The 27,832-nt window shown below is 38.1% G+C and overlaps 1 protein-coding gene across 1 annotated transcript in view; it reads right to left on the bottom strand.

The window, feature by feature from the left end:
* Positions 1 to 6,858: 6,858 nt before the first annotated feature.
* LOC122799189 (galanin receptor 2b-like) overlaps positions 6,859 to 27,832 on the bottom strand; it is a 1,097,025-nt gene continuing 1,076,051 nt past the window's right edge. Inside the window, exon 3 of the mRNA XM_044068095.1 lies at positions 6,859 to 10,104. Coding sequence (XP_043924030.1) covers positions 9,318 to 10,104 — 787 coding nt within the window. The 3' untranslated portion in view covers positions 6,859 to 9,317. The remainder of the gene's footprint in view (positions 10,105 to 27,832) is intronic.

The raw sequence follows: 27,832 nt of genomic DNA on the forward strand, positions 1-27,832 counted from the left end.
TCTGTAAACACAAACTTCCTGGACAAGAATGTCAATACACTAACCATGGGTGCAACCATACTGGATTTGGTCCTCGGTAATATGGGAGATTGCTGCACATCCTCTAGTGTAATATCTTCTCTGGTAAGGTCAGACCAAAATATGGTCTCCTTTAAAGTAAAAATAAAACTTGGAACCCCAGCTAACCTTGGAATCAGCAACTACTCTTAGGCTAACTTCCTACTATTAAGTGATAATCTGGCAAAATTTCAAACCCCCATAAACCCCAAGAACACTGCTGCCTATGCAGAACTGTTCACAGAAACCCATTACAAGTATGTTAATAGCTGTATAGAGGCAGCTGTGCCCAGTAGGAAGAAATACAGAACTAACTCTGAAAACAGCCACCCTGGTGAAATCACAGCACCTGTAGACTTTATAACAAAAGGAAGATAATCATGGAAAAATTTACAAGGTGCAGCACCCAGCAAGATAAAAGCATTCTCATCAAATTAAATAAAGAAGTGAGAGCAAAAACAAAGTCTACGAAAGCCAAACTTGAGATAACTTTGGTCTCCCAAGCCAAGGACAACCACAAGGCATTCCTTAGCTATGTCTGCAACTTCAAAGGCAATATAAAATTGTGTGCAGAGCTCATTCTACATGTAGACACCTATACTGAGCCAGCAGGAATGGAAAACAAATGAAAAGTACATAAACATCAGGCAGTGACTGAATATACCAAAAACAAAAGAAAGAATATAAGGTGAAGGATTAGATGAGAAGGCAAGAAATGTGGAAAATGCAGAAATATATTTGCAAGTATAGAACACTTCTGGAAGAACCTCGTGTTGATCAGGAATGAATGCAGGAATGGTTAAGGAGAGGTGAATTCAAACCAAGAAATGAAAGGTTAATATTGGCAGCCAAAGATAGTGGGATGCATATACACTGGTTTACAAAGTCCATTGAAGATGTGGAAGAAGCAGATAAATGTAGGTTTTGTAAAACCAAATTGGAAACAGTCGCACACCTCATTGCTGGTTGTGACATACTAATGGCAGAAGAACTATATACTGAAAGACATAATAATGTGGCAAGACTGTTGCACTGGGGATTGCGCAAACATGATGGCACTGAAGTGGCTGAAAAATACTGGAAACATGAGCCACAAAGCATCATAGAAAATGATGAAGTTTACATCACATGGGATCACCCATTACCACCAGTTCAAAAGCTAGATGCTAGAAAACTGGATATAGTGGTCCATGAAAAGAAGACAAAAGTAGCATTGATCACTAAAATCATCACACCCATTGACTACAGTGTCTTGCATACAGAGAGATACAAAGTCATTAAATATCAGGATTTGCAGGCAGAAAAAAGAGCAATGTGGAAGAAAGATACCCAGACAGTTCCAATAGTAGTAGGAGCAATGGGTCTTATAAAAATAATCTACAATCATATTTAGATATGTTACCAATACATGTAACCCTGTATGAATTGCAGAAGGAGCCATTACTGGGCACATTGCAGGTGCTGCGTAGAGCACTTTTGGCTGACATCAGAGATTGAAACAATACTAATTTCATGAACTTTTATCATACTTTGACTTAGGAATGGGGTCCATTCCCATCATGGTATTAGAAACCCAAAAGATTTAGAGAAATTAAGAAAAGAAAAACCAGAAGATATAGCAAAACTACTGGCTGACAAATCTGGCTCCAACTTAACTCCTCTCTCCCCATCAACCTTCCCTCAGGAAATACATCAAATATAACTCCCCTGCTATCACTAGGGAACAGGTCCTTCATGCTCTATCTAAGGCAAAGAACACTGTATCAATGGGCCTAGACAATATCCCAGGATTCCTTCTAAACAGCATATAACATGATCTATCAGGCCTTTTAGAATTGCTATTTAACTGTAGCCTACAACAGGCTTCATGCCTCATGAATGGAGAACAGCAACAGTTATTCCTCTGCACAAAGGTCGGCCATCTACAGACCCTGGAAACTACAGACCCATAAGTCTCACTAGTCTCATATGCAAAGCCATGGAAATAATTATCATGGAAATGATCAATACTGACATAAGAAACCTCTGAAAATGGACCCAACCCAATTTCATTTCATCAAGAACAGGCCATGCATATTCAGCTTGGTGGATTTCTTTGAGAAGGTCACTAAAGCAATAGATGAGGGCAAAATGGTTCACACTGCATAACTTGACCTGGCCAAAGCATTGGGCACAATCCCACATTCAGGCATTGTTGGCAATCTTAAGAGGTTAGGAAAAAAAAACCTATGTCAACCAGTGAATAGCCAGCTGGCTCACAGACAGAACCCAGGAAGTTAGAATCAGAGTCCACCTCCACAAAGTGGCCAGTCATAAATGGGTCACTCAGGGATTAGTCCTGGGAATGCTCCGTTTTGTCATTTACTTCTCTGAAGTCAGGGGCGATGTCAGTGGGCTCTGGCTGACTAAATTTCCAGATTATTGCAAATTAGGAGCTGTCACTGAATCGCCCACTGACACAAAAGGGCTAACACAGGCAAACAACTGGTGGAAGATCCATGGACTAATGTTACATGCTAAGAAATGCATAATGGTATCCTTTGGTAAGCCATCCATCCCTGGAAACTATCATATTGACCACTAAAAGCTCACCAGTAGTCAGGGGCTTGGGGACAGAGATAGACAGTAATCTAGCCTTTGACCATCATGTGTCCGCAGTAGTGAGGAAATAATTCTATGTTATGTAACTTATAAAGAACCGTATGGCATCTAGGTTCAAAGAAGTAATTGTTCCAATGTATTCAGCATTCATCAGACCTATCACTAAGTACAGTGCCCCATTTGGTACGTACCTAATCAGGCATATCTAACAACGGAACATCCACAAGCACTCCTCATTAAAACTATACAGGGTGTAAGTAACATGTCCTATGCAGACTGCCTCAAGCCCCTATTACTGTATTCTGTCTTCTACAGACTGTTGAGGGGAGATCTATGCCTGGAATACAAGGCATTGTCAGTCCCCACCCTGATGGAGCTCCAGCATATCCACAAAGCAAACAGCCCCAGAATTACCCATCCTAAAAACTTAAACTTGCTTGTGATATAAATAGGACCTGCTGGAGAGACAGATATGTATCCCAGAGACCACCCCTTCTCTGGAACAGGCTCCCCATCCATGTGAAGCAGAGTTCCTCTCTAATTCAATTGAAGTATAACTTGGACAACTGGGTGGGGAACAGGAAATTCATCCCTGGTTTGGCACTTATATCTCTAAAGGACACAGGCAACCTGTAAATGGTTAATCTCCCAGGCCCCTCCTTGCACATGTTTCACTTTCCAAGCCCCTGCTTATACTTATTAAGGGTACCAGAACATGTCAGAAATTTGGGATGCATGGCTCAGCTTAAAAAGGCCCTTGTGGTTGATAGCCTAGTACACACCTATTAATCTATGAACCAGATGGATTTACTATGAATAATCATGTCTCCTTTAGATAACACATTGTTAAATGAATCTAACATTTCTGAAACTTTGGGAGGCCACAGCACTAAACAATGGCACTCCCAAAGTCATAAAACATGCAAAAACATTTTTTGCAAGGGAGTGGCAATTCTACCCCCCTCTCCAGAACAATTATTCTCTCTCTCTTTCTGTAAATATATATATATATATATATATATATATATATATATATATATATATATATATATATATATATATATATATATATATATATATATATATATATATATATATATATATATATATATATATATATATATATATATATATATATATATATATATATATATATATATATATATATATATATATATATATATATCTGAGAGATACTAACTGTTAAATTGTATAAACTCAAAGAAAAGGTAGAATTTGAGAAAAGTACATAAAACTCACCTTCTTTCTCCTTTCAGTCTCTAATATTGATAAAAATAACCAAATACCCTTAGAGTTCTGTCATTCTGGGCATGGCTCAGCTTATGGTTGACAAACAGTTGGTTTCTCAAACCAGATATGTCATATACAGCAGATAGCCACCATTTCTTCTAGTACACTGAAGGAAACACTTCAGATGCTATGTCACCAGCACAGCTATCTGCAGAGTATCAGTGTAATGCCAAGATGTAACAGGTGAGTCATAGGTCATGTCTGCTATGCATAATTAATATCAGGTTTGCATCCAGTCATGCACTGTCATGCACTGTGTTTCTTTAATTCTGATGTAATCTTTGTATTTTTCCTTTAAACAATTAAATTATTTATTTGCTTTAAATAATTGGACTGCATCTATGAAACTCCCATAGTATTATTTCCCTTGGCCCACAATAAAGAAGATGTGACATCAGTCTATGAATAACTGGTGTTGCCAACAATACATTTGAATTTTAGAAATGCACAGACATACAGACACACACACACACGTGTATATATATATATATATATATATATATATATATATATATATATATAGGGGGGACGGAGAGAGAGAGAGAGAAAGTGAGAGAAAGATACATACAAACATATAGTTATACTTGTTATAGATAAAAAAAACACAAGGCGATAGTTTTCAGAATGCCCAGGGAAACAGAATTATAGAAGCTAACAGAAATTTTTATAATGAGTAGACAGTGAAAAAGAAATGTGACAGTTACCCTAATCCTTGTAACAGTATATAGCATGATATATTTATTTGTTGTTTTTTACCTGGGTGAAAGATACTCAGGTACAGATTCCGAAAGAGTTGCTATCAGTCTAAGTCTGTCCTGATTTTAAAAGACTTGCTCTCAGTGTAAGTGACTTACTTTGGTGGAAGGCATCTCTATAAACAGGCTTACACAGGGAACCAGATACCCAAACACCTGCTTTCAGTCTGTGTTAGTGTAAGTGGTCACTTACACTGATTGCAAGTGTTTTAGAATCCGGCCCTCTTTATAAGTACTTCTCTTTGTACTGACAAAGTAATGTTCAGTAATGTTAATCACAGAATATAAAGTACAAACAAGAAAAAAATCTGTTTCACATAAGCAAGAGCTTAGCTGATTTGCTGTTAGGGTTTTTCCAGTAATAAATCCAGAGGACTCTGTTTGATAGTTATGCTTAACTGCAGCTGCTTTGAAATAATTAGTTGTCACAAAGGACTGCAACTAAAATATACAGTTTTTCATGGACACTGTGGAAAATTAGCAATTCTGCTATTCCAAGCTTGTAGGTATGGATAAGACCTGGTCAGAAATGTTGAAGGTATTGCACAGTTATGGAGTTTGGAATGAATCACTTTGTTGATGATGCATGGAAGTTGAGGATGACACATTTTTATTTCTGGTCCCCACTTTCTGAAAAGAAGCAGGCATCCATGATTCTATTAGGCAATGATAATTTTCTTTAAGTTCTTTGAGAAAGCATATCCCAGGGTGCATAAAAGGAAGTGTCCAATATCTGAGCCTCTGATTCAGGAGGACCAATGCAGAGTCTGTCCTTCATGGAACAGTAGAGAGAGAGAGAGAGGGTGTGAGTGCATCATATTGTCAAGATGTGTTTTGTTGACTTGTAGAAGGTATATGACCATGTATCCTGGAAAGCCGTGTGAGAGATGCCATAGAATTGCTAGGTCCAACAACAATCGATGAATGGCATGTGCTCCTAGTATTCCAGAAGGGAGCATAGTGTCCATAGTGTCCGCAGTGTCCATATTCTTCTTGCTATATTGAATATGCTCAAGATGAGCACAACACTCATCCAAGGATGTGCCTTAGCTGTTTAGGTTCATAGGTTAGTACTAAGCTAACTTCTATTGCGAGCCATTTTAAGCCTAGCCAATTATCCCTTGTAAGACTCAAACCCTGCACCTTGTGCTTGCATGGCAAACACCTTAACCATTAGGCCACCCTCCCAACCCATAAACTTATTTTCCTGCAGAAATATTTCAAGACATGTCAGATGTATGGAGACAATCCATCCTGAGCACATAAAAGGTGCATTTTTATTATTCACTGATGATATCAGCTTCTTAGCCTTCAGTGACTGTTTCCTATAACAGACAGTAAAACTGCTCACTTCTGAGTTTAAAGTATCTGAGATAAAAATTAGTGCCTGGAAATTAGAGATCATGGTTCTCTCATGGTAAAAGTGTATTGCAGGTGATATGGGAGCAACTACCTCAAGTGTGTGACTTTAAGTATGCTGCTGTCCTGTTCATGTGTGAAAGTAAGAATGACTTTGAACATGACTAGTGAATAAACGCAAGGATGGCAGCACCATTATAGATGTCCTTACCTGTGGTGGTAAAATAGAAGTGAAGCTAATTTTACCAATCATTCTTGTCCCCACCCATACATATGATCATATGCCTTACACAATGACCAAAAGAATCAGACATCAAATCTACTGATGTGGTTTGGATTCTAAGTGCAGATATCTTGTGGTGTCTCCCATGAGAGGCATGGCACACCCAGAGAAGTGATGCCTTGTGGCACAGCCAGACTTTGATGGAATTATTCTTCCTGTCTTGTTTAGGAATGCCTGTGGATGCTAAATTGTGAACTGGCAACTTTTTCTTGCATCTGAAAGTCTGATCTACCATGCTTAGCTTGCTACCCAAGTGATCCTCACCAGGACAAGCACTTTAAAAGATCAATAGATAGATGGTTAGATAGATACACAGACAGACAGATGAGGGAAAGGGGAAAAAAGCCTTTCAGTACATTTAATATATCATTTTGACTGTCACTAAGAAGTACATTTTGCTTGCCTTTTCCAAGTTATGTCCTGTTTTTTAGCAGGCCATGTCAAAAATAAAACATTTACTGAAAGACAAAATAAAATCAGTATCAAATAAACTCACAGTTATGCATGTAAATGCTGCTTCTTTATTGGGAAGAAAATGCAGTTAGCCTTTTGATAAACTTGGCAGTGGTATGAATGCATTCCCTTGAATCAGGTGTGAGTGTTACTCAAACAGTTACACTGCACGCTTCTAATCACTGCTTCACCTATGAGTTACAATCCATCTTAAGGTACATTGCCCAGTGTTAGTTTAACTGCAGGTCAAATACCACATGGAAGCTGTGCATTTTAGCTTATCGGCAGATATATACTGTTCAGCAGATACATTTTGTGGGCACATTCTTTTTGTACAACAGACTAGAATAATACCATTAAAACTGATATTTTGTAGTTCATCAGATACTCAGTGACTGCAGGCCATGTATTCTGTAAATTAAAGCATTTTCAGCACAAACTCATTTAAATCATTCACTACTTTGGATTCTGCATGTTTACCCAGACTGTTCTACACTGAATGCATAATCAAAAACATAGGTGATTAATAACACACATGAATCAGACAATTATTAGTTTACTTATGCTATGCAGAAAAGGATCCAGAATTTGGACAGGGCTATAAAATGTTTCCAGTTTATATTATGTTTGCTATGTATTCAAAAATGTATAAAACATGTTCCAAAGTTATTTTTGTTATTCTGAATCAAAATGATTTGAAAACGAGACAATCGATGTTTGTAACATTTTTCTACCTGTATAATCATTAAAATAATAAAATGAGTATTTTTTCTTCTGATTTCCATCATCCAGTCAAGCTACCAAAGTAGCTGCTGTTACCCTTTCATTCTTATTTTTGGTGCAATAGCACCATCATCCAAGCAGGGATAAGAGGAGTTTTCTTGTTATACCCTATGTTTCCCATCTTGTGAATGCCCACTGGAATGTAACAGAGGATGTGAAATGGGCTATTGCAAGGAGCATTACCTGCTTCTGTGAGTAACAAAATCCTCAAAGTCCCTTCCTCCCTTGCAGCAAGTGCCTTTGTATGATCTCTGGCCTCTTTTGCATATAATAATATGGAAAGCAAACCCCATGCATATATATATATATATATATATATATATATATATATATATATATATATATATATATTCATACATCTGCCCCCTTTCCACTAAGGAAGGTTAGCAGACCATGCCTCATTGCTCCTCTCTTTCTCTCTCATTCTGCACATAATTTCCTTCAGTGCCCAGGCCAGTAATCAGTCCCAGGTTACGTGGGTTATAGTCTTGGCTTTATTACTTTCTGACTTTGAGATGGCATGTTCTTACAAAAAATATTACAGAATTTCAGCAATTAGTTCTTGTGAGCACATGTTGCATCGGTACCTACTAACAGAAAAAACGATATCCTGTTAGAGAGTTTATTCGTTTTTTGATTTTGTATTCCCACTCATATCCTACACAAAATATCGTGTAACATGGGGAAAATGGAACACTTTCCCAAAACAAATGGATTGTAAAACTTCATGATGTTCTGCAATGATTACAGAATTTTAAATTAAAGTTATTATTTTTTTTTTGGATCAGTTTTTAAGCAAGTTGTCTGCACTTTCAGTATACTGCTATGTGTGAAAGAAAAGGAAAAAGTAATGCATATTTAGTCTTTTTGAAAACAGACGTTCTGTGCTTGTTAATATTTGGCACTGTTTGAAATATAACATTTTCACATTTTAATATTTTAAAATGTGTCTGACAATAACACAGAAAATATAACTGGCATGATGTTACATTTTTGCCCATATGAAGTGGAAGCGATTAAACGACACACTAGCTCCATATTAAGGTGGTTATGGCAACAGCTTACCTGGGGATATATAATATCGGGCTACAGTCCTTATCAATTTCAAGAGATTTTTAACTGTGATATGAAAGTAGAACCAAATTACCTTTATGACATAAAAGCCCTTGGCATGAAAAGACAGGAACATATTAGTATGAATCAGTAAACACCTTAAGACATGAGTTAACAAAGTAAAGAATGCATCATGCTAGAAAAACGCAATCATGGCTAACATAAGTGAGGACACTTTCTCTAATTTAAATAAGCACTGCCTACAGAACAAATGCCCAAGCGTGCTAGAAAGACATGCACAATGACTAATAGCTGAAGGTAAGTTTCTACCCACTCTGCAGCATGACACTACAAGGCTTGACTGTCTTACACATGTTGCAGCTAAACAGTTCGAGTTTTAATTTTTTTAAAGCAAATATATTTAAATAAGTTGGTTATATACATTTGGCAGAAGTCAAAAAAATCACCTGCTTCAATAAAAGTATTATTAAATGTTTTTCCTCAATGACCTTATCTGAAATCAAATCAAATCACCCTAACATTCTGTTTAACAGATCCCACAATTTTATGTGCAGGAACTGAGTGCGATGCTGTTTCTGGCCCCTCCAAGAAACATGCATTAGGGATAGTACTAAGGCATTTTTTCTGCATATTTGTACATTTCACACTGGTTTTTGCTGCTCGAGGTCCCTAAATGGAAGCTGGGCATCATTTTGTAGTCCAGCACTTTCAGAGCTGCCTGAAGCATCTGCATCTGTCCTTACAACCTGGCACACCTTTGCATTGTCTTCATTTATCTGAGAGATTTCAGTGGTTCCAGCATAGAACCCAGTCACTGTATTGGCAACATGAACCACATGGACCTTGTTGGTAGCCTTCTTCTTCAGCAGGCATGTAAACACTTGCTTAAACCTCTTACGGAAATGTTTGGAAATCAAGGCATAGACAATCGGATTGAGGCAGGAATTAGCATATGACATGCAGTGTGAAACCAATCTGATGGCATAAGTGGCCTTGTTGAAGGGGAAGTGACCAAACCAGAAGCACAAGATAACCACATGATGAGGAAGCCAGCAGATACAAAAGAGAACTGCAACAATAATTATCATCTTAGTGACCTTTCGCTTGGCCTTACGAGATTCAGATATTGTTTCTATTGGGTCAACAGATGTCCAAAGAAATTTAATAGTCCTAGCATATGTGATGGAAAGGATGATTACTGGAATTAAGAATCCAAACACAAAGGTTGAAACGTCCATAATCTTGCGGCGCTGATCTTCCCAAATTGGAACACAGATGGGTACTCTGTTGTAGAGAATGACCTGGTAATAGCTGAGATATGGTGCTGCAAAAAGGATGGACATTGCCCAGATTATGCCAATAGCTATGGCTGCATTGCGTGATGTTCGAAGGTCTCTGGATTTCAGTGGGTATCGAATTGCTAGATATCTGCATAAAAATTAAACAATAGATTAATGTAAAGATCAGATATACTTTATACAACTGTGTGTGTGTGTGTGTGTGTGTGTGTGTGTGTGTGTGTGTGTGTGTGTGTGTGTGTGTGTGTGTACCCACATAGCCATACAACTAAAACACTTACCTGACACATGATATAAATACTTTTACTGTTTTTACTTATGCACATGCATAATCATCATCCATATCATGTCAATATCATAACCCCTAATCCACTGAGAAACCTTAATATAAACTATCAGTCATGATTAGGCTAAGCAAAAATACAGCAAAACCAAATATGTACATATAGTATGCATTGAAAATAGACAAAAATAACCACCCAAAAATGACTACCCCTACCCAAAACAAAGGCCTACAAAATGAATCTGTCCCTAGATCATTTTATTTATCTAACTACAAGTGGTAAAAAAATAAAATAAAAACAAACCACCCCCAGCGCCAAACAGAAACTGACATTAGCAAAATGAACACAGACCTACCATAACGAACTAGATAAAGCTACCTTAAAAATGAATAAATTATGAAGCTAACAAATCCTAAGATAACATTTAAGAAATAGTAAATTGTTAAAAAATCACCTATGAAATGTAGTAGAAAACATACATGAGACAGTGTATTTATAAAACCCTACAAAAACTATATAAAGCTATATTCAGTAAGCAGGTTAAGCAAGCAACATAATTTATGCATCCAGATGAGTAATAGTAGTTCAGGTTAAATAAAACAGCACCAAATTGATAAATGGAATGTGTGGAGATCAAACCTGGGATTCAGAAAATGTAGCTTTATTGCAGTAAGTGATTTTGCATGATGAGCAGCCATGTAGGAGGTGTGTGCTGTTCCAAAACATATACACTGTCAGCGGTGCCTGCTGAACAACAGACTTGGCCATGGTATATGCAATGGCTGCATAAGCAGATGACAATGAGCATGTATGCAAGTGAGGCAAACTGAGACAGCATAGTGATTCAGAAATGTATAGTGTGTGCCACCGAGTTCTAATACCCATGTTAAAGGACATAACTAAAATCTCCAAAGTCCATTTCTGAGAAGCTTGCAGATATAATAGGGATTGCCACAGCATTATTTCTAGTGCATCAGAAAGAAGCTGTTAGTGACAGTATGAGCAATGGTGGTCGACAGCTTAGCCCTCTAAGGTGATGCATCATCCAACAACACTTTATATTTCATGCACTCCATGACACTCCATGACATTAAGAACAACTAGCATGTGAATAGCAACACCATGCAAAACACTGTGGACATATGCCAACCTACAGGCCCTGGCAGTCATGGAGTGTCTATTTCAGTGGATAACAAGGTATATGTGGCTTTATGTATACTAGCAGCAAGACTTTTAAAATACTATCTGGGGACACAGTGGGTGTATCTCAGGCATCTTTCAAGAGTACTCCATCAGTTTCTTAGTCGTGTTACTGCAAGTTGGGGGGGGGGGCATGTATGGTTGTTACATACCATAGAGAAGAGAGGCAACAATGTGTGTGATTTCTATGATATAGAAAGTTTTCCAGAAGTGCTGGGGTCATGGACTGCACCAACATTTAAATAAAGGCCTCGACTAGGGATCTGTAAGGAAGTATGTGAAACACAAATGGTATCACTCCATTAACAGCCAGGTGGACTGTAATGTACAAAGTATTATCTGCAATGTGTCAGCATACCACCTAAGCAATTATCATGACTCCCACATATGACACACATGTGACATGTATGAACACTTCTTGAAGGTTGACTTTCTCCGGTTGATCTTCTTGGTGAAGCAGGATATGTCTTGGAACCTCAGCTGATGACACCTATAAGAAATCATCAGAATGAGGCAGAGCCATGCAGTGCTATGCCCTATCACAAATGAGGGTCATTGTGAGGCATGTATTCTAATGTTATTACTGTGTGTTTGATAGCAGAACTTGGGGGGGATTGTAGAAGTAGCTCAAAATGTAAGGCATTGCTTTTCAGACTGTATGTGTTGTTGGCTGTGAGCGTGATTTCCTGCTCAGTACTATATTGTCTCATCATATGGCATGAGTGTTGCTCTTTCAGATATAATACCTGTATAATGTTACCAAAGAAAAAGGGTTTTATGAGCAACACCCTTTCATTATAACTCTCCTTTTTCTCCCATCCTCTTTCTCGCTTTTATTTTATTACATACTTTTTTATGCATTATTTTTATTTCATTTATTTTACAATTATATCCAGCACCATCTAGACCTGCACCTGTAACTCTAGCAAAGCCTATCAGCTCCCACATGTGGCACCACCATGCAGGACATCTGTAGGTCAAACTGCCATGGCGAATTTCACACTTCAAACAGCAGTTGGAGCAGACACAGTAACCATCCCTGCTTCACAGGTTGGAGCTGCAGTCCCCATTGATAGCAGTGGAAATGGAGGCCATGCACTCGCAACTGACTGACATTGGGGGAGCAGTTTACCCAGATGGCTATATGGCCACATCACCCATCTTATGAACTTCCACTGGCATCTTCCTGAGTAGTATCCCTACCCTGCACTGGCTCCTTAATCTCAGACAGGAATCTGTGATGTGGGGAGCCCACTGTGGCAAGCAAGGTCTTACTGGGTCACTGCTGGCAGGAATGGCAGCTATGCAACACAATCCATCTCACATCTTGTTACTCTCCCTTTGTTGCTTATGCACCCTTATTTTTTGTCCAGTCCTACTAAACACCATAGCCTACCCTCTGTTTGTCTGATCTCAACTTCTCCATTGTGCTCCCCCTACCTGATTGTGTCATCACGTCCCATGTCATCAAGCCCCATGTCAGTCACGTCTTGTCTTTCTTCTATGTTTACTTGTGTGCCTATGTTAGCTACCCAACTCTCTTACATTCCTCTTCTGTCCTTACCTCAGTTACCTTGTCATCATGCCCCTCAGCTGTACAACATTTATAGTGACACTTCCAATATGGTGTACCACTTCTGCTCCAACCATAGTAAAAGTGTACATTAGTTTGGAAATTCTAAGTTAATACAACCAGCATTTAAATTGTGTTCCTAATTTGTGGGCTGCAGCATAATTCCATTGTGACTGACTACCAACATTGAAGGTGACAACTGAGATGCATACTTTCTCTCTCTCTCTCTCTCTACATATATATATATATATATATATATATATATATATATATATATATATATATAGCTAGATATATAATCAGGCACCTGAAATGCAAAAATATTTTCCCCACCTTTCCCACCTCCTTCCTGTTCATTTTATACGTTTTCACCTTATGCTCTACCCAATGAATGCTCACTTATTACTTTTTCAACACTTCTCTATATTTTCATTATCAATCTTTAATTTTGGCAACAAAATATGAGTCCACCGATATAAGTTCCATTTAAGGCTCCACATAGTTTCTTCTTCTCACTGCTACTTCGTACAAATGACTGTACATAGTCATATGCATGAGCAACATTTATTGTGTTCCATTAATCTTTCCCTCTGACCACACCTCAGTAGTACTGGTTCCTGTTACTTCAGGCACTGCTTATTTCATAAGCAAACCTTCTTGTAGTGATTTCCTCACCCTTATTCTGTAATTAGCTTTGGCCTTATTGCAAAAACAAGGTAAAAAGGTGCAATCAACTGAGAAGACTACAGGATTCTTCCTAAAATAAAAGTATACTATCTGAGAAATGATTTGAGGTAAAATGCCCTGGAGACAAATTATGTTCAGTCTTATGATAAGCCTTTTAACTGGTTATCTCAAAGAAGAGCGAGACAGAAACTGGATTTCCATAAGTATGTGGCACTCAGAATATCAGTTATTGGTACTCATTCCTTCTCTGAATTTAAGTTATTTTTGTCTACAGAAATACCAGCCTCTACTCCTAGTATAGTCATCTGAATATTTTTTATAGTTTTGAATGCATTACAGGCAATTAAAAACAATAATTTACTGTACTAATGCATGCATGACATTGCTTGACAATTAGATTAAAAAGAAATACACATGGTCAGGGAATCACAAAGATAAAACTGACATAGCTGGTAGGGTCTACATATTGTTGGGCTCTTTTCCACTATATTTAATAACTTGTTTCAATGAGAAAAACTAAAGTTACACAGTGTGGAAATGATTCAGTAACACCTACACTAAGTGTACGTGATCTATATTTAAGAACATCCCTATCACATTTTTTTGCACATTCTAGTCACTCAGAAAGATTACACTAAGTGTACAAGTTGTCTACACTTTGTGGTAACCCTTATGAATTCCCATCAGTATTTAAAGCTGCAAGAAAATCAGTAGGAAACCTAAAATTAGAAAGAAGAAGGCGTGAGTTATCTTTGTGTTGTCTGTTCAGTCAGAATGGTGTACATTTAGCATACATCTTGTGCCGACATTAATAAATCCCAGGGACAGCGTAAAAGCCAAATCTTACTCATTGGTGAAAGTCTTGGCAAGAATAATAATATGCTTTATATGGAGTGATAACATCAACCCTGCTGACATGCCCAGGGAAATCAGGTTGGAAAGGTTTAACACAGTATCAGACACTGAATATTTGATCTAATGTTACACTGAGCTTAAAATGACAGCTGATTTTCTAACTGCATTGTTCATTTATGATAAATTCTGCATTAGCAGTCTGAAGCTCTGTTCTATGATCAATGTGTTTTATAGATGACTTCCTACTGAGGTTGCTCTGGAGTTACTATATATAGAGCCCCCCACCAGTTTTGTTGGTTCATTTTAATTTTCATTTTTTTCTCACTTTTCTGTGTCTGTCTCTTAACTTTGTACAATGCGAAGCCAGTGAACTCTTCACTAGATAACTGGAGTTGCTGACTGGTTAGATTTATATAAGCTATAAAGATTAGTTCATGATGGTTTCTTTCATAATCTGGTGTTGATTAGGGCTTGATCTCCCCCTGTAACCCCCCCCCCCGCCAACCAGATTTTGTCACAATTATTTATTTATCATCTCTTTGCTCAGCTTATCTTTGGGTGTCTCTAGTGAGAACATAGTGATATTCTATCATTTATCCACCTGCTTAGTTGAAGCCTGAAGTGGGGGTTTTGGCTATACATTGCCCACTAGTATATTTGATGTACTGAATAGGTGAAAACTCAGGTGTATGTCTTTTATGGTGCATAATAGTAAGAGCTCATCATCCAAACATGCTATCCTAATCCAGATTTGTGACTTACATATAATGTATTAATAAAGTTATTTTGTCTATGTAACCTTATTGCTATCCTGCACCTCAACTCCTTTGCATATTAGCAAGACTCTTAGCTGGAGCAGATGTGATATTTGTGCAGCATCTATGTGAAAGCTATTGCAATCCTGGGAATTCTAGTTACTTTATAATGTGTGGTTTATATGCTGTGAGTGCTTAGTAGTGACTGTCATACCTCTCAAACTCTTAGTGCAAGAAATCTGGACAAAGCCCAACAAAAAGGGGGGATATAGGCGCATAAGTAGGGACATATTTTAAATATTGCTTTCATAAACATAGAAAGTTGCTAGAGTTACAGGGTTTGTTTTAGCATACATTTTGTGAAGGATTTGAAGTCTGAAACTCGTGTGTGTCATTATTTAGTGACTTCAATCTTCAGATCATCCCAGTGATTTGCCAGAAAACCACACATTTTATAAGGAACAGAACAAAAATATGAGGCAAAAATCTGGACATTCTGTGAAAATCTGGACAGTTGAGAGGTATGGTGACTGTATTACTATGGTAAGAATGAATGCCAGTTGAGGTATATGAGACTGGCCTCACCCATGCTGCACAGTCTCTGCACAGTTTAACAGCGTTATGACAAATGCTTCACATTTTCCTGCTTCTGCTCAGTTACTTTTATCTATTTGATTTTGATGAGGCCAAATATTTCAGTAGAATTGGAGCAGACCAAGGATTATTTGTTGGATATAAAGATGATCTGAGAGTACCAGGATTAGAATCAGACACCTGATTGAGAGTAGTTATTAATGCTTCATGGCACATTATGATATAAGTTGCAGCTCAGTGAAAACTGGCTTAAGCTCAATTGCATATGAGAAAATATGTAAGAAATTAGGTGGAGACTATGACCCTGATATGAAATGAGATAAGAATACTGTTTCGTTAGTAGGAGTTTCTTCAATATTTGAAAACACACATTCAATATTTAGGGACCTAGATGTTGAAGAAATACAGCAATACGCTTAATGCAACTTTGAGTCATGATTATGATTTCTGGCTTCACAATGATATATGCATACTTAGTTATATATCCTAAATGTACCATAGTTAAGGAATATTGATAGTTCTTGCTAGCCAATTGATTTTTCAGAACTCCCCAGATTTTGCTTCCTATAATCGCCATTCCCTTATAAATCAGAGATTATTAGTCAATCAATAATGCTAAACTTTAGAGTTTTAGACTTCTTAGTGCTCAGAAAAGGCTCCATAATGCAACTTAGTGCAATAATTAAAAAATGTTCCTGGTGTCCCATCCCCCCTCCTTGTATTGTAAACTCAGACACTGATGTTTAGACTACAAGGAATTGAAAGGTATGGCAACCACTCTCCCCATACACACACAAACACACTTGCACTCACAAACAAACATGCACACATACCCCACACACACACACACACACACACACACACACACACACACACACACAGTCCCACACAATTACAGTGACTCAGTACATGAGACATAATCCTTGCACCTGATTACACTCATAGACACACTCACCCCTTCACACACACACACACACACACACACACACACACACACACACACACACACACACACACACACACACACACACACACACACCCAAACAGTCCTAGTCATGTACAGACAGAGACCCACAGTACATGAGGTACCCCCCCCCCAACTGCATTCATGGACACACTCACCCATTCATCTTTACATGCACACAAACACATACTGTGACCACTCAGAGAGGCACACACACACACACACACACACACACACACACACACACACACACACACACACACACACACACACACACGCACACACACGCACACACACACACACACACACATACACACACATGCACATACCTGACAAGCCTAGCAAAGGACAACCCCTGTTCCTTAGAATAGCAAGGTGTTAAGTGGAACTAAGTCAGTGACTACTGCCCCTGTCCAAGAGTCACAAAGATGATACTCCTGGAGTGAATTTGCAGTTCCCATCCAGTCATCCAAATTACAGTTAAATAAGGTTAGCAAGTGGCACTGCTTCACCTGAATTGGAAGTTTGATCCAGAGGAGAGGCAACATCTGTGAGACATATCTGTCCCTCCAGCAAGTCCTTTTGATGTCACATACTAGGTTGAGTTCCCTAGAGTGAGTGCGTCTTATACCATTTGGTTTACAAATGTGCAGCATTTCCATTAGATTAAGATCTAGGAATGCTTTATATGCAAGGCAGAGGTCACCTCTAAGTATTCTATACGAAAAGAGTGTAGTGACAGTGATTTCAGTTTGTCAACGTATGACATATGCTGAAGACCCTGAATTTTCCTTATAAGAAACCTCTGAGGTATTTACAGTTGCTGAAGGTGCCTGGTAAGGTATATACCAAAGGTAGCATTGAAGTCTGTTATTGGCCTGATGAGTGAGAAGTGCAGGGTTGTTTTAAAGAATTTTGTTTTGGATGCAATGCCCTTACTTATGAGGTGGGTGATGTAGAAGGCCTTTTTACCACTATGTTTGTATGTGGTGGTCAAAGAAAAGGTTGCTGTCAACCTGTGTACCCAAATCCCTCACTAATGATTGGGTGCTTAGGGTGTTGTTATTAATGTGGTAATCTGCAGAGATGTCACTTTTACTGAAGGGTATGATAATACATTTTTTTTGCATTTTTATCCCATGACATTGACACCAGTTGTTTTTCTGTGTAAGTCTCACTTGTAGGATGTTGACATCATTTCGGGACTTGGTTATTGCACCCAGTTTGCAATCATTAGCAAACTGTCAGCCATAGGCGTTTTGTTTTAGCCTGTACATCTGAGAAGTAGAGTCCAAACAATAGGGGCCCTAACACATACCTCTGTGGAACACCACTTATTGCAGGAATGCTGGTGGAGATAGAGTCACCTGTTTTGAATGTGTACATTCTATCGGTGAGCTAGTTTGCAACCCACCTGACAATATATGGGTGGATCTCCAGTCATTTAATTTCTCCAAGTGTTTTGGGTGTCTAATACCGTGTTGGGAATGGACACCATTCCTAAGTCAAAGTACGATTAAAGTTCATGAAATTAATATTGTTTCAATATTTGATATTAGCCAAAAGTGCGCTTTGCAGCACCCACAAAGTGCCCAGTATAAACTCCTTCTGCAATTTGTAGGAGTTATGTGTGCTGGTAACATATCCAAGTATGACTGTAAATTATTTTTTATAAGACCTGTTGCCTCTACTACTACTGGAACTGTCTGGGTATCCTTCTTCCACAATGCCCTCGTTTCCACCTCCAAATCCTGATATTTTATGACTTTGTGTCTTTCTGTATGTAAGACACTGCAGTCACTGAGTGTAGCAATTTCAATAATCAATGCTATTTTTGTCTTCTTTTCATGGGTTACTATATCTGGTTTTCTCCCATCTATTTTTTGAACTGTTAGTAGTGCGTGATCCCATGTGATATAAATTTCATCATTTTCTATGATGCTTTGTGGCTCATGTTTCCAATGTTTTTCACCCACTTCAGTATCGTAAAGTTTGCACAATCCCCAGTGCAACAGTCTTGCCACATTATTATGCCTTTCAGTATAAAATCCTTCTGCTGTCAGTATATCACACCCAGCTACAAGATGTGTGACTGTTTCCAGTGTTTTACAAAACCTACATTTTTCCATTTCTCCTACATGTTCAAAGGACTTTGTAAACCAACATGTATGTAGTCCACTATCTTGGGCCAGCAATATTAACCTTTCATCTTTTGTTTTAAATTCACCTCTCCTTAACCATTCCTATGTTTGATCCTGATCAACATAAAGTTGCTCCAAAAGTTTCCTATACTTGCAGCTATATTTATGCATTTTCCACATTTTATGCCTTCTCATCTGATCCTCACCTTATATTCTTTCTTTTGTTTTTTGGCACATTCAATTGCTGCCTGATTTTTTATCTACTTCTGGTTTGATTTCCATTCCTGCTTGACGCCGATATGCTTCTGCTGAACTAAGCAGGGAAGTCATCTTTGACTTTTTCTCCTCATGTTTAAGAACTTTCACTACATTTGGGTCTTGTGAAGTTGATAGATGTGTGTGCAGTACCATGACTGCAGATCTATACATGTAATCAATTTCGAGGAGGCCTTGACAGATGTGTGTGCAGTCCCATGATTGCAGATCTATACATGTAATCAATTTCGAGGAGGCACATACCTCCTTCATAACGTGGGATATATAATCTTGGTATGCACTGATTTTTATAAATCATTTGATGAGCATGAAGCATCCTTTTTGTTTTCCTGTCTAACCTGTCCAACACGTTTTGGGGCCAATCAGTCACTCCAAAACTGTAATTTAAGACAGGAAGAGCAAATTGATTTATAGCCTGGACTTTGCTCCTAGATGTTAATGCTGTTTTTAGTATTGATTTAAACCTTCTAAAATTTTCCTTGCTAAGTTTTTTTTGCATCTGTTCATGTTTTATTGTTGATCCGTCATCAGTTCCCAAATATTTATACACTCCCTCTTGCTCAAGTTCTTTTATATCACATTCCTGTACCAAACTGATATTTTCTTGGTGCTGCAACTTTCCTGCTTTAAAGATTGTTTTTGCACATTTATCAAGACCAAATGACATTCTTATATCATCTGAAAAAGTTGTAACCACTTGCAGTTTTACTTTCAGTTCCTCATCTGATGAACTATACAGTTTTAAATAATCTACAAAAAGAAGATGAGAAGTCTTTACACTTTGTTGTTTTCTAGGAGCCACATTATAGCCATGACCTAAGCTGTTAAGTAGTCAGCTTAATGGGTTAAGGGCACACAGAATGTCAGTGGGGAAAAGGAGTCACCCTGGAATATCCCCATTTGAATTCTTATCCCTGGAATAATAATTTGTTCTTTATCATAGCTTAATTGCAAAGTGGCCTGCCACTGTTTTATGGTCACTATAATGTGATTGATCAGGGTAGGATATATCTTATACATTTCTAAGCACTCTTTTATCCATGAATGTGTGATACTGTCAAATGCATTTTTGTAGTCAATCCATGACATACATAGATTCTTCCCCTTTTTGCAATTCTCCATTACGACTTTATTTAGCAACAAATGATCCTTTGTTCCATATGACTTTCTTTTATTACCCTTTTGTTTTATTGCCATGATTGAATTATCTTCTACATGACTATAGACTCTGTCAGCATCAATTCAAGTGTATAGTTTATACTCTGTCGGAAGGCAAGTTATTACAATATAATTTTTAGGATAACTTGCAGGTTCACTCTTAAATAGGAGCATTGCTTTTCCTATTGTTAACCAGGTTGGTGTCTGTTTGAGGTGTGTATATAAATAGTTCTTACCCGTGGCTAAATCTTCATACAAAGATGCAAATACTTTTAGCAGAAGTTAGGTACTGCATCATGCCTGGGTTTTCCAGCTGGAGGCTTTTCTTAACTTTATTTCAATCTCTTTGGCTGTTAGTTCATCCCGTTTCATATCCTGTACATTTGAACTGCTTATTCTATAGTTTACTTCTTCTATCCATTTAGCATCTTTGTTATGGTCCATAGGATCTTCATAGATATTTCTCCAAAATGTTTCTATTTCTTATTTTTTTGGTGGTGTTTCATTCCTTTTTCCCTGTTTCTCAATTCTCTATAGAACTTTTTGAAGTCATCAATAAATTGCTTATTTTGTACTTTTCCTTTACATTTATCTGCATATCTTCTCCATTTTTCTGTCTGTGCTGAGATTTTTAGTTTGTTATTTGCAATAGTGCAAGACAGATCCTGATCTATTCTAATACTGAGCATTGCTTTTATCACATATATCTTTCTGAGTATTTTTATTGATCTGTTCCCTCTTCTATATTCTTCTAACAGTGCTACATCTTGTCTTAATTGCTTTATAGTTTTCTCTGTTCAATATTTCTATGACGGTATTCAATTTCTCCCCTTCCTTTCCTTCCCTACCCTGTGTTCTTGTGGTAGAACTTTATAAGTTATTAATTTAGTGCACAGTAATATATCCTGTTTACTTCTGTTATATTGCATGAATTTCTATGAACAGTCCAACTTACTTTGTTCATTTGTTTTATCAAACTTCTAACTTTTGGGGTTTTATTGACCTTCTGCAGTCTATTTCTTTCATTGATCTTAATATGTCTATCTATTAAATCAAGCAAATCTTCTCTTAGTTAATTTTCTTCTAAACTGAGGACATATTTTTTGTTATCCATTTCCTGCAGGCACTCTATAGAAAGTTCCATAGCATCTTCCTATGGCACATTCTCTTCAATTTCATCCTGTGTCACCCATTGCAATGTCATAAGGGAACTCACTGGCCTATCTCTCTTTAACATTAACTGTGCCGGAGTTGCCATGGTTTCCTGTTCCTTCCTTTGCTGTCTAGCTCCAAGTGAAAGTTTATACTGGTTTCCTGTGGAAGTCTCCAAAATATCTTCATATGGCGACTGATCAGTTGCATCCTGTTCCACTGGTTTCTCCTTAATTTCGAAGTCCATTACTCTATCCTGTTGTGCTGTTTTATGAGTTAGATTTTCTACACTAAATCCTTCAGTTTGCAGGCACCCCATACTCTCACTTTCTATTTCTTTAACTTCTCTATTACCAATCATCTTTTCTACTTTTTCTCTTGTCTTCTTGTTTTTTTTTTTTTTTGTATTGTAAAGTTTTCCATGTCTGGATTCCTTTGCCTGTATTTCTCTTTAAATATCTTTGGTGCTGGTCTTTTTGTATTGATTAGTTTTGCTTTCTCCTTTGCATAGATATTGCACCATATTAGATCTCTTTTTTTTCCCATGTCCATATTTCTTTTTCAGATGTCTACTACTCCTCCTGTTTTTCCTTACTTTGGGGACTCGTTCCATCATGCTGTGATGTAACCTGTGTTAGACCTTCTACACTAAATCCTTCATCTCGCAGGCATTTTATAACTTCAACTTCTATTTTTTTTTATTTTTACTTTACTAATCTTCTTTTCTGCTTTCCCTCTTTGTGATATATATTTTTTATTGTGAAATTTTCTATATCTGGATACCTTTGCCTTTATTTCTCTTCAAATATCTTTGGGGTTGCCTTTTTTGTACTGATTAATTTGGCTTTCAATTTTCCATAAATACTGCACCATATGAAATCTCTCTTTCTTTCCCATGTCCATATTTCTTTTTTAATCCCTTTCAAAAATCTCTAGATTTTCTGGTTTATATTTTTGCACTTCCAATGATGCTTCTTTTTCCAAACAGCTGAAATTTCTTGGTCTATATCATGTTTTCACAAATCTGCTGTATTAATGAGCAGAAATTTTTATTTGAAGCTTCTGACAGATTTTCTCTGGAAGTATTTTTCTTTCCTCTAATTTCTCTCAATCTTTTTGTATATCTTGTGTCTGGAAATTCTGGGCTTCTTGCCTAATAGCAACACTACATCATTTCTTTCTTATCCTCAACTGTTCACTCTATTATCTTTATGTTTTTCTTTGGCCTATCAGTTTTTGTGATTTATGTGGACTGCTACTTCCATCTACAACAGGGGAACCATCCTCACCCTGGGCCTGGCCTGGCCCATTGTAGGAATGTTTTCATATTTTGAGGATTCTACACTGCCATTTTTTTCCAGTCCTGGCACCAGTGCACCTACTGGAATTGGGTACATTTTTATCCTGGGTCTTTTGCACTGAGCTATCTTTTTTAATTTTTGACCTACTTCTGTCCATGATATATGCTATATAAAATACTGTCTATCAGTGTCATTTTGGTGAGATTTTGTGATATACATATACACGAATTTAACAATTTAATGGGGTTACAGCTTACATGTTTCACTGTCCTAATTTTATCATGTATATTGTTTAGTATAGATTTTTAATTCTTGCATAGATTTTATGACTTGTATTATGATTATTTATTTGTTAGTATGTTTGTATTTTAGATTTTAATTGAGTACAACTTATTGATTATAACTTCATAATATATATGGGTAGAACATTGCTTGTTTGTAGTGAGGTTCATTGGCTGAACAATTCACATGGGGGGTGTTTTTTACAATATAAAATTATGATTTTTACTTGCTGTTTGTCTGATGAAGTCCAGCTATTAAGATGGATGAAAAGCGCTTTACGAGTACTGATTTTATTTATTTATTCATTCATTAAAATGTGTTGAGTGTAGTTCTCGTTTCCTTAGTGGTTTTTACTTAGTTGGTCTTTTTTGTTTTTGGCTGTTTTTATTCATTGTGTTGAAATGCTTGTACTTTCTTTCAGGAAAACTCTGCAAGGTCCTATGGTGTCTTGATAATGTGATGTTTCTTTGTTTTACCCATGGTCTCTCTTATTCAGTCCTTTATACTTCTGATGTGGGATTTTTTTTTTATGTCTGTTTAAAGAGTGTAGTAGCAATGGACTACACTGGATGAAAAAAACTCTTTACTGGCTATATCTTTTGCATCATTAAAGTGACCCCCATGTGTTCCCATTCTGGCTGGAAGATTAAATATGTCCTCCAGCATGTCCTAGGTATGTCATAGGAACATCTTCAAAATTAACAATTTCTGAAGAAAATAAGACAACAGCTATTCATTGGCCGTACCTACCTCAGATGTTTTTTTCTTCAGTCAATGGAGTGGAACTCTAAAGCTCTCTTGTATCAGTGACCTACTCTCCCTGTAATCAAATGAATTCCAATGTCCTTGTAAAGGAACTTAATTTCCACTGCTTGTAAAAACAGTCACACTGTTTTAACCACTGCCAGAAGGTCATGACAATTAATGAGGACGTTGACATACATTATTATTTTTTTAAATTTTATGTGATGTTTTTATTTATTTGTTTATTTATTTTTTGGGGGGGACTTGTTTTTAGGGGGAAGTTGAGGTGTTATTCTTGCTAAGTACAATTTGGTCAGGACAGGTGAAATTTCTGTAATCTCCTGTAGGAGGTACTATTGTATTGATGGTAAACATGCCAGAGATAGTATCCGTGGAAGTGGAGGCAGAGAGCAATGATTAAATTGTGGTTCTAGCCTTAGAAGTAGAAGGTCTGTCTACAGAAAGATAATGCAGCTGGATGCAATCTGTCACTCTCAAGAAGTAGTTAAACAGAACTTATGGAATGATATTGCAAACATTACTGTCCAGTAAAATGATGGAAATAAAGAACGGTTTCTTCTGTTGGGAAGTATGCTGACTAATGATTCAATAAAAAGTAATTAACCATGAGCAGACACTATTCTGTAAACAAAAGTCATGTTGCTGACATGGAAAGCTGTCCTGAGTCACTGCCGTTTGGCAGTACCAGGAATCAAATCAACAGAAGTAATTTGTTTATGTAGTAGACACACCAGTAAGCAGGGCATTAAAATGAATGAGATTTTTGTTACAATTCTGATTTTTGCAATGTGAGGATATCCCATGGGCAGATGTATGTCGTGGATCTATGCAAGTTAGGCATTAGGGCTGCTCTCTGTTATTTTTCTGAAAATTGAAGAATCATCATCATCTTCTTTTGGCTGTTAGGGGTCACCACAGTGGATCATCTGTTTCCATTTCTTCCTGTCCTCTGCATCTTGCTCTGTCACACCAACCACCTGCATGTCCTCTCTCACCACATTCATAAACCTTATCTTAGACCTTCCTCTTTTCCTGTTATCTGGTAGCTTCATCCTTTGCATCTTTTTCCCAATATACTCAGCATCCCTCATCAGCACATGTCCAAACCAATATAATCTTGCCTCTCTGGCTTTGTCTTCAAACCTTCCAACCTGAGCTGCCCCTCTAATATACTTATTCCTAATCCTGTCCAGCCTCGTCATACCCAGTGCAAATCTTAACATCTTTAACTCTGCCACATCCAGCTCAAACTCTTGCCTTTTTGTCAATGCCACTGTCTCCAACCCATATAACATAGCTGGTCTCACTACCCTCTTGTAGACCTTCCCTTTCACTCTTACTGGTACTCGTCTGTCAAAAATCACTCCTGACACTCTTCTCCACCCAATCCATCCTGCCTGTCCTCTCTTCTTCACCTCTCTTCCACACTCACCATTATTCTGAACTACTGATCCCAAGTATTTAAACTCATCCACCTTCACCACCTCTACTCCTTGCATCCTCACCATTCCTCTATCCTCCCGCTCATTCACACACATATATTCTGTCTTAGTCCATCTGACCTTCATTCCTCTTCTCTCTAGAGCATATCTCCATCTCTCCAGGGTCTCCTCCACCTGTTCCCTACTCTCACTACAGATCACAATGTCATCTGTAAACATCATAGTCCACGGGGACTCCTGTCTGATCTTGTCTGTCAACCTGTCCATCACCATTGCAAATAAGAAAGGGCTCAGAGCTCATCTTTGATGTAATCCCACCTCTACCTTAAACGCATCCATCACTCCCACCACAGACCTCACCACTGTCACACTACCCTTGTACATATCCTGTACCACTCTTACATACTTCTCTGACACTCTCGACTTCCTCATACAATACCACAACTCCTCTCTAGGCACCCTGTCATATGCTTTCTCTAAGTCTACAAAAACACAATGCAGCTCCTTCTGACCTCCTCTGTACTTCTCCATCAACACTCTCAGAGCAAACATCGCATCTTTAGTGCTCTTTCCCGGCATGAAACAATACTGCTGATCACTAATCATCACGTCCCTTCTTAACCTAGATTCCACTACTCTTTCCCATAACTTCATGCTGTGACTGATCAATTTAATCCCTCTGTAGTTACTACAGCTCTGCACATCACCCTTATTCTTAAAAATCGCTACCAAAACACTTTTTCTCCATTCCTCAGGCATCCTCTCACTTTCCAATATTTAATTAAACAATCTGGTTAGAAACTCCACTGCCATTTCACGTAAACACCTCCATGCTTCCACAGGTATGTCATCTGAACCAACAGCCTTTCCAGTCTTCATCCTCTTCATAGCTATCCTTACTTCCTCTTTGCTAATCCATTACACTTTATGATTCACTATCCCCACATCATCTAACCTTCTCTCTCTCGCATTCTCTTTCATCAACTCCTCAAAGTACTCTTTCCATCTGCTCAACACACTCTCCTTGCTTGTGAGTATGTTTCCCTCATTATCCTTTAGCACCTTTACCTGCTGCAGATCTTTCCTAGCTTGGTCCCTCTGTATAGCCAATCAGTATAGGTCCTTTTCTCCCTCCTTAGTGTCCAACCTTTCATACAACTTTTCATATGCCTTATCCATAGCCTTTGCCACATCTCGCTTTGCCATGCACCTCATCTCCTTATACTCCTGTCTGCTTTCTTCATCTACCTGACAATCCCACTTCTTTGCCAACCTCTTTCTCTGTATACTCTCCTGTACTTCCTCATTCCACCAACATGTCTCCTTGTCATCCTTCCTCTGTCCAGATGTCATCCCAAGCACCTTTATAGCAGTCTCCCTTACTAGCTCTGCTGTAGTTATCCAGCTATTTGGTAACTCTTCACTGCCACCCAGTGCCTGTCTTAACTCTTCCCTGAACTCCACCTCACAATTATCCTTTTTCATTTTCCACCATTTGATCCTTGGTGCTTCCCTTACACTCCTCCTCCTCTTCTTGCTTACCAACATCATCCTACAAACCACCATCCTATGCTGCCTAACTACACTTTCCCTGGTCACCACTTTACAGTTTCCAATCTCCTTCAAACTGGTCCTCCTAGATAAGATATAATCCACCTGGGTGCATCTTCCTCCACTCTTGTATGTCAACCTATGCTCCTCCCTCTTGTTAAAATACGTATTCACCAAAGCCATGTCCATCCTTTTCGCAAAATCCACTACCATCTGACCTTCTGCATTCCTTTGCTTAACACCATACCTACCCATCCCTTCCTCATCCCCACTGATCCCTTCACCAACATGCCCATTGAAATCTGCTCCAATCATCACTCTCTTATCCTTGGGTACAGTCATCACCACTTCATCCAACTCAAAATTTTTCTTTCTCATCCATCGCACTCCCAACTTGTGGAGCATATGCACGAACAACATTCATCATTACACCATCAATTTCCAGCTTCATAAACATAACTCTATCCGACACACATTTCGCCTCCAAAACACTCTTAGCATTCTGTTCCTTCAGGATAACTCCTATGCCATTTCTCCTCCCATCCACACCATGATAAAACAATTTGAACCCACCTCCGATACTCCTAGCTTTACTCCCCTTCCATCTGGTCTCTTGCGCACACAATATACCAACCTTCCTGTTGTCCATCATATCAGCTAGCTCTCTCTCCCTATACCAATCATACTGCCAACATTCAAAGTTCCGACCCTCACTACCACAGTCATAGCCTTTCTCCTCTCTTCCAGCCTTCGGCCATGCCTTCTCCCTCTTCTCCTCCTTCGGCCAACAGTAGCCCAATTTCCACCAGCACCCTGTTGGCTAACAGTACTGGTGGCAGTCGTTGTTAACCCGGGCCTTGACCGATCTGGTATGTAAA

The sequence above is a fragment of the Protopterus annectens genome, chromosome 1.part0 (assembly GCF_019279795.1).
Source record: "Protopterus annectens isolate FY-2018-M chromosome 1.part0, PAN1.0, whole genome shotgun sequence".
Classification (NCBI taxonomy): domain Eukaryota; kingdom Metazoa; phylum Chordata; order Ceratodontiformes; family Protopteridae; genus Protopterus; species Protopterus annectens.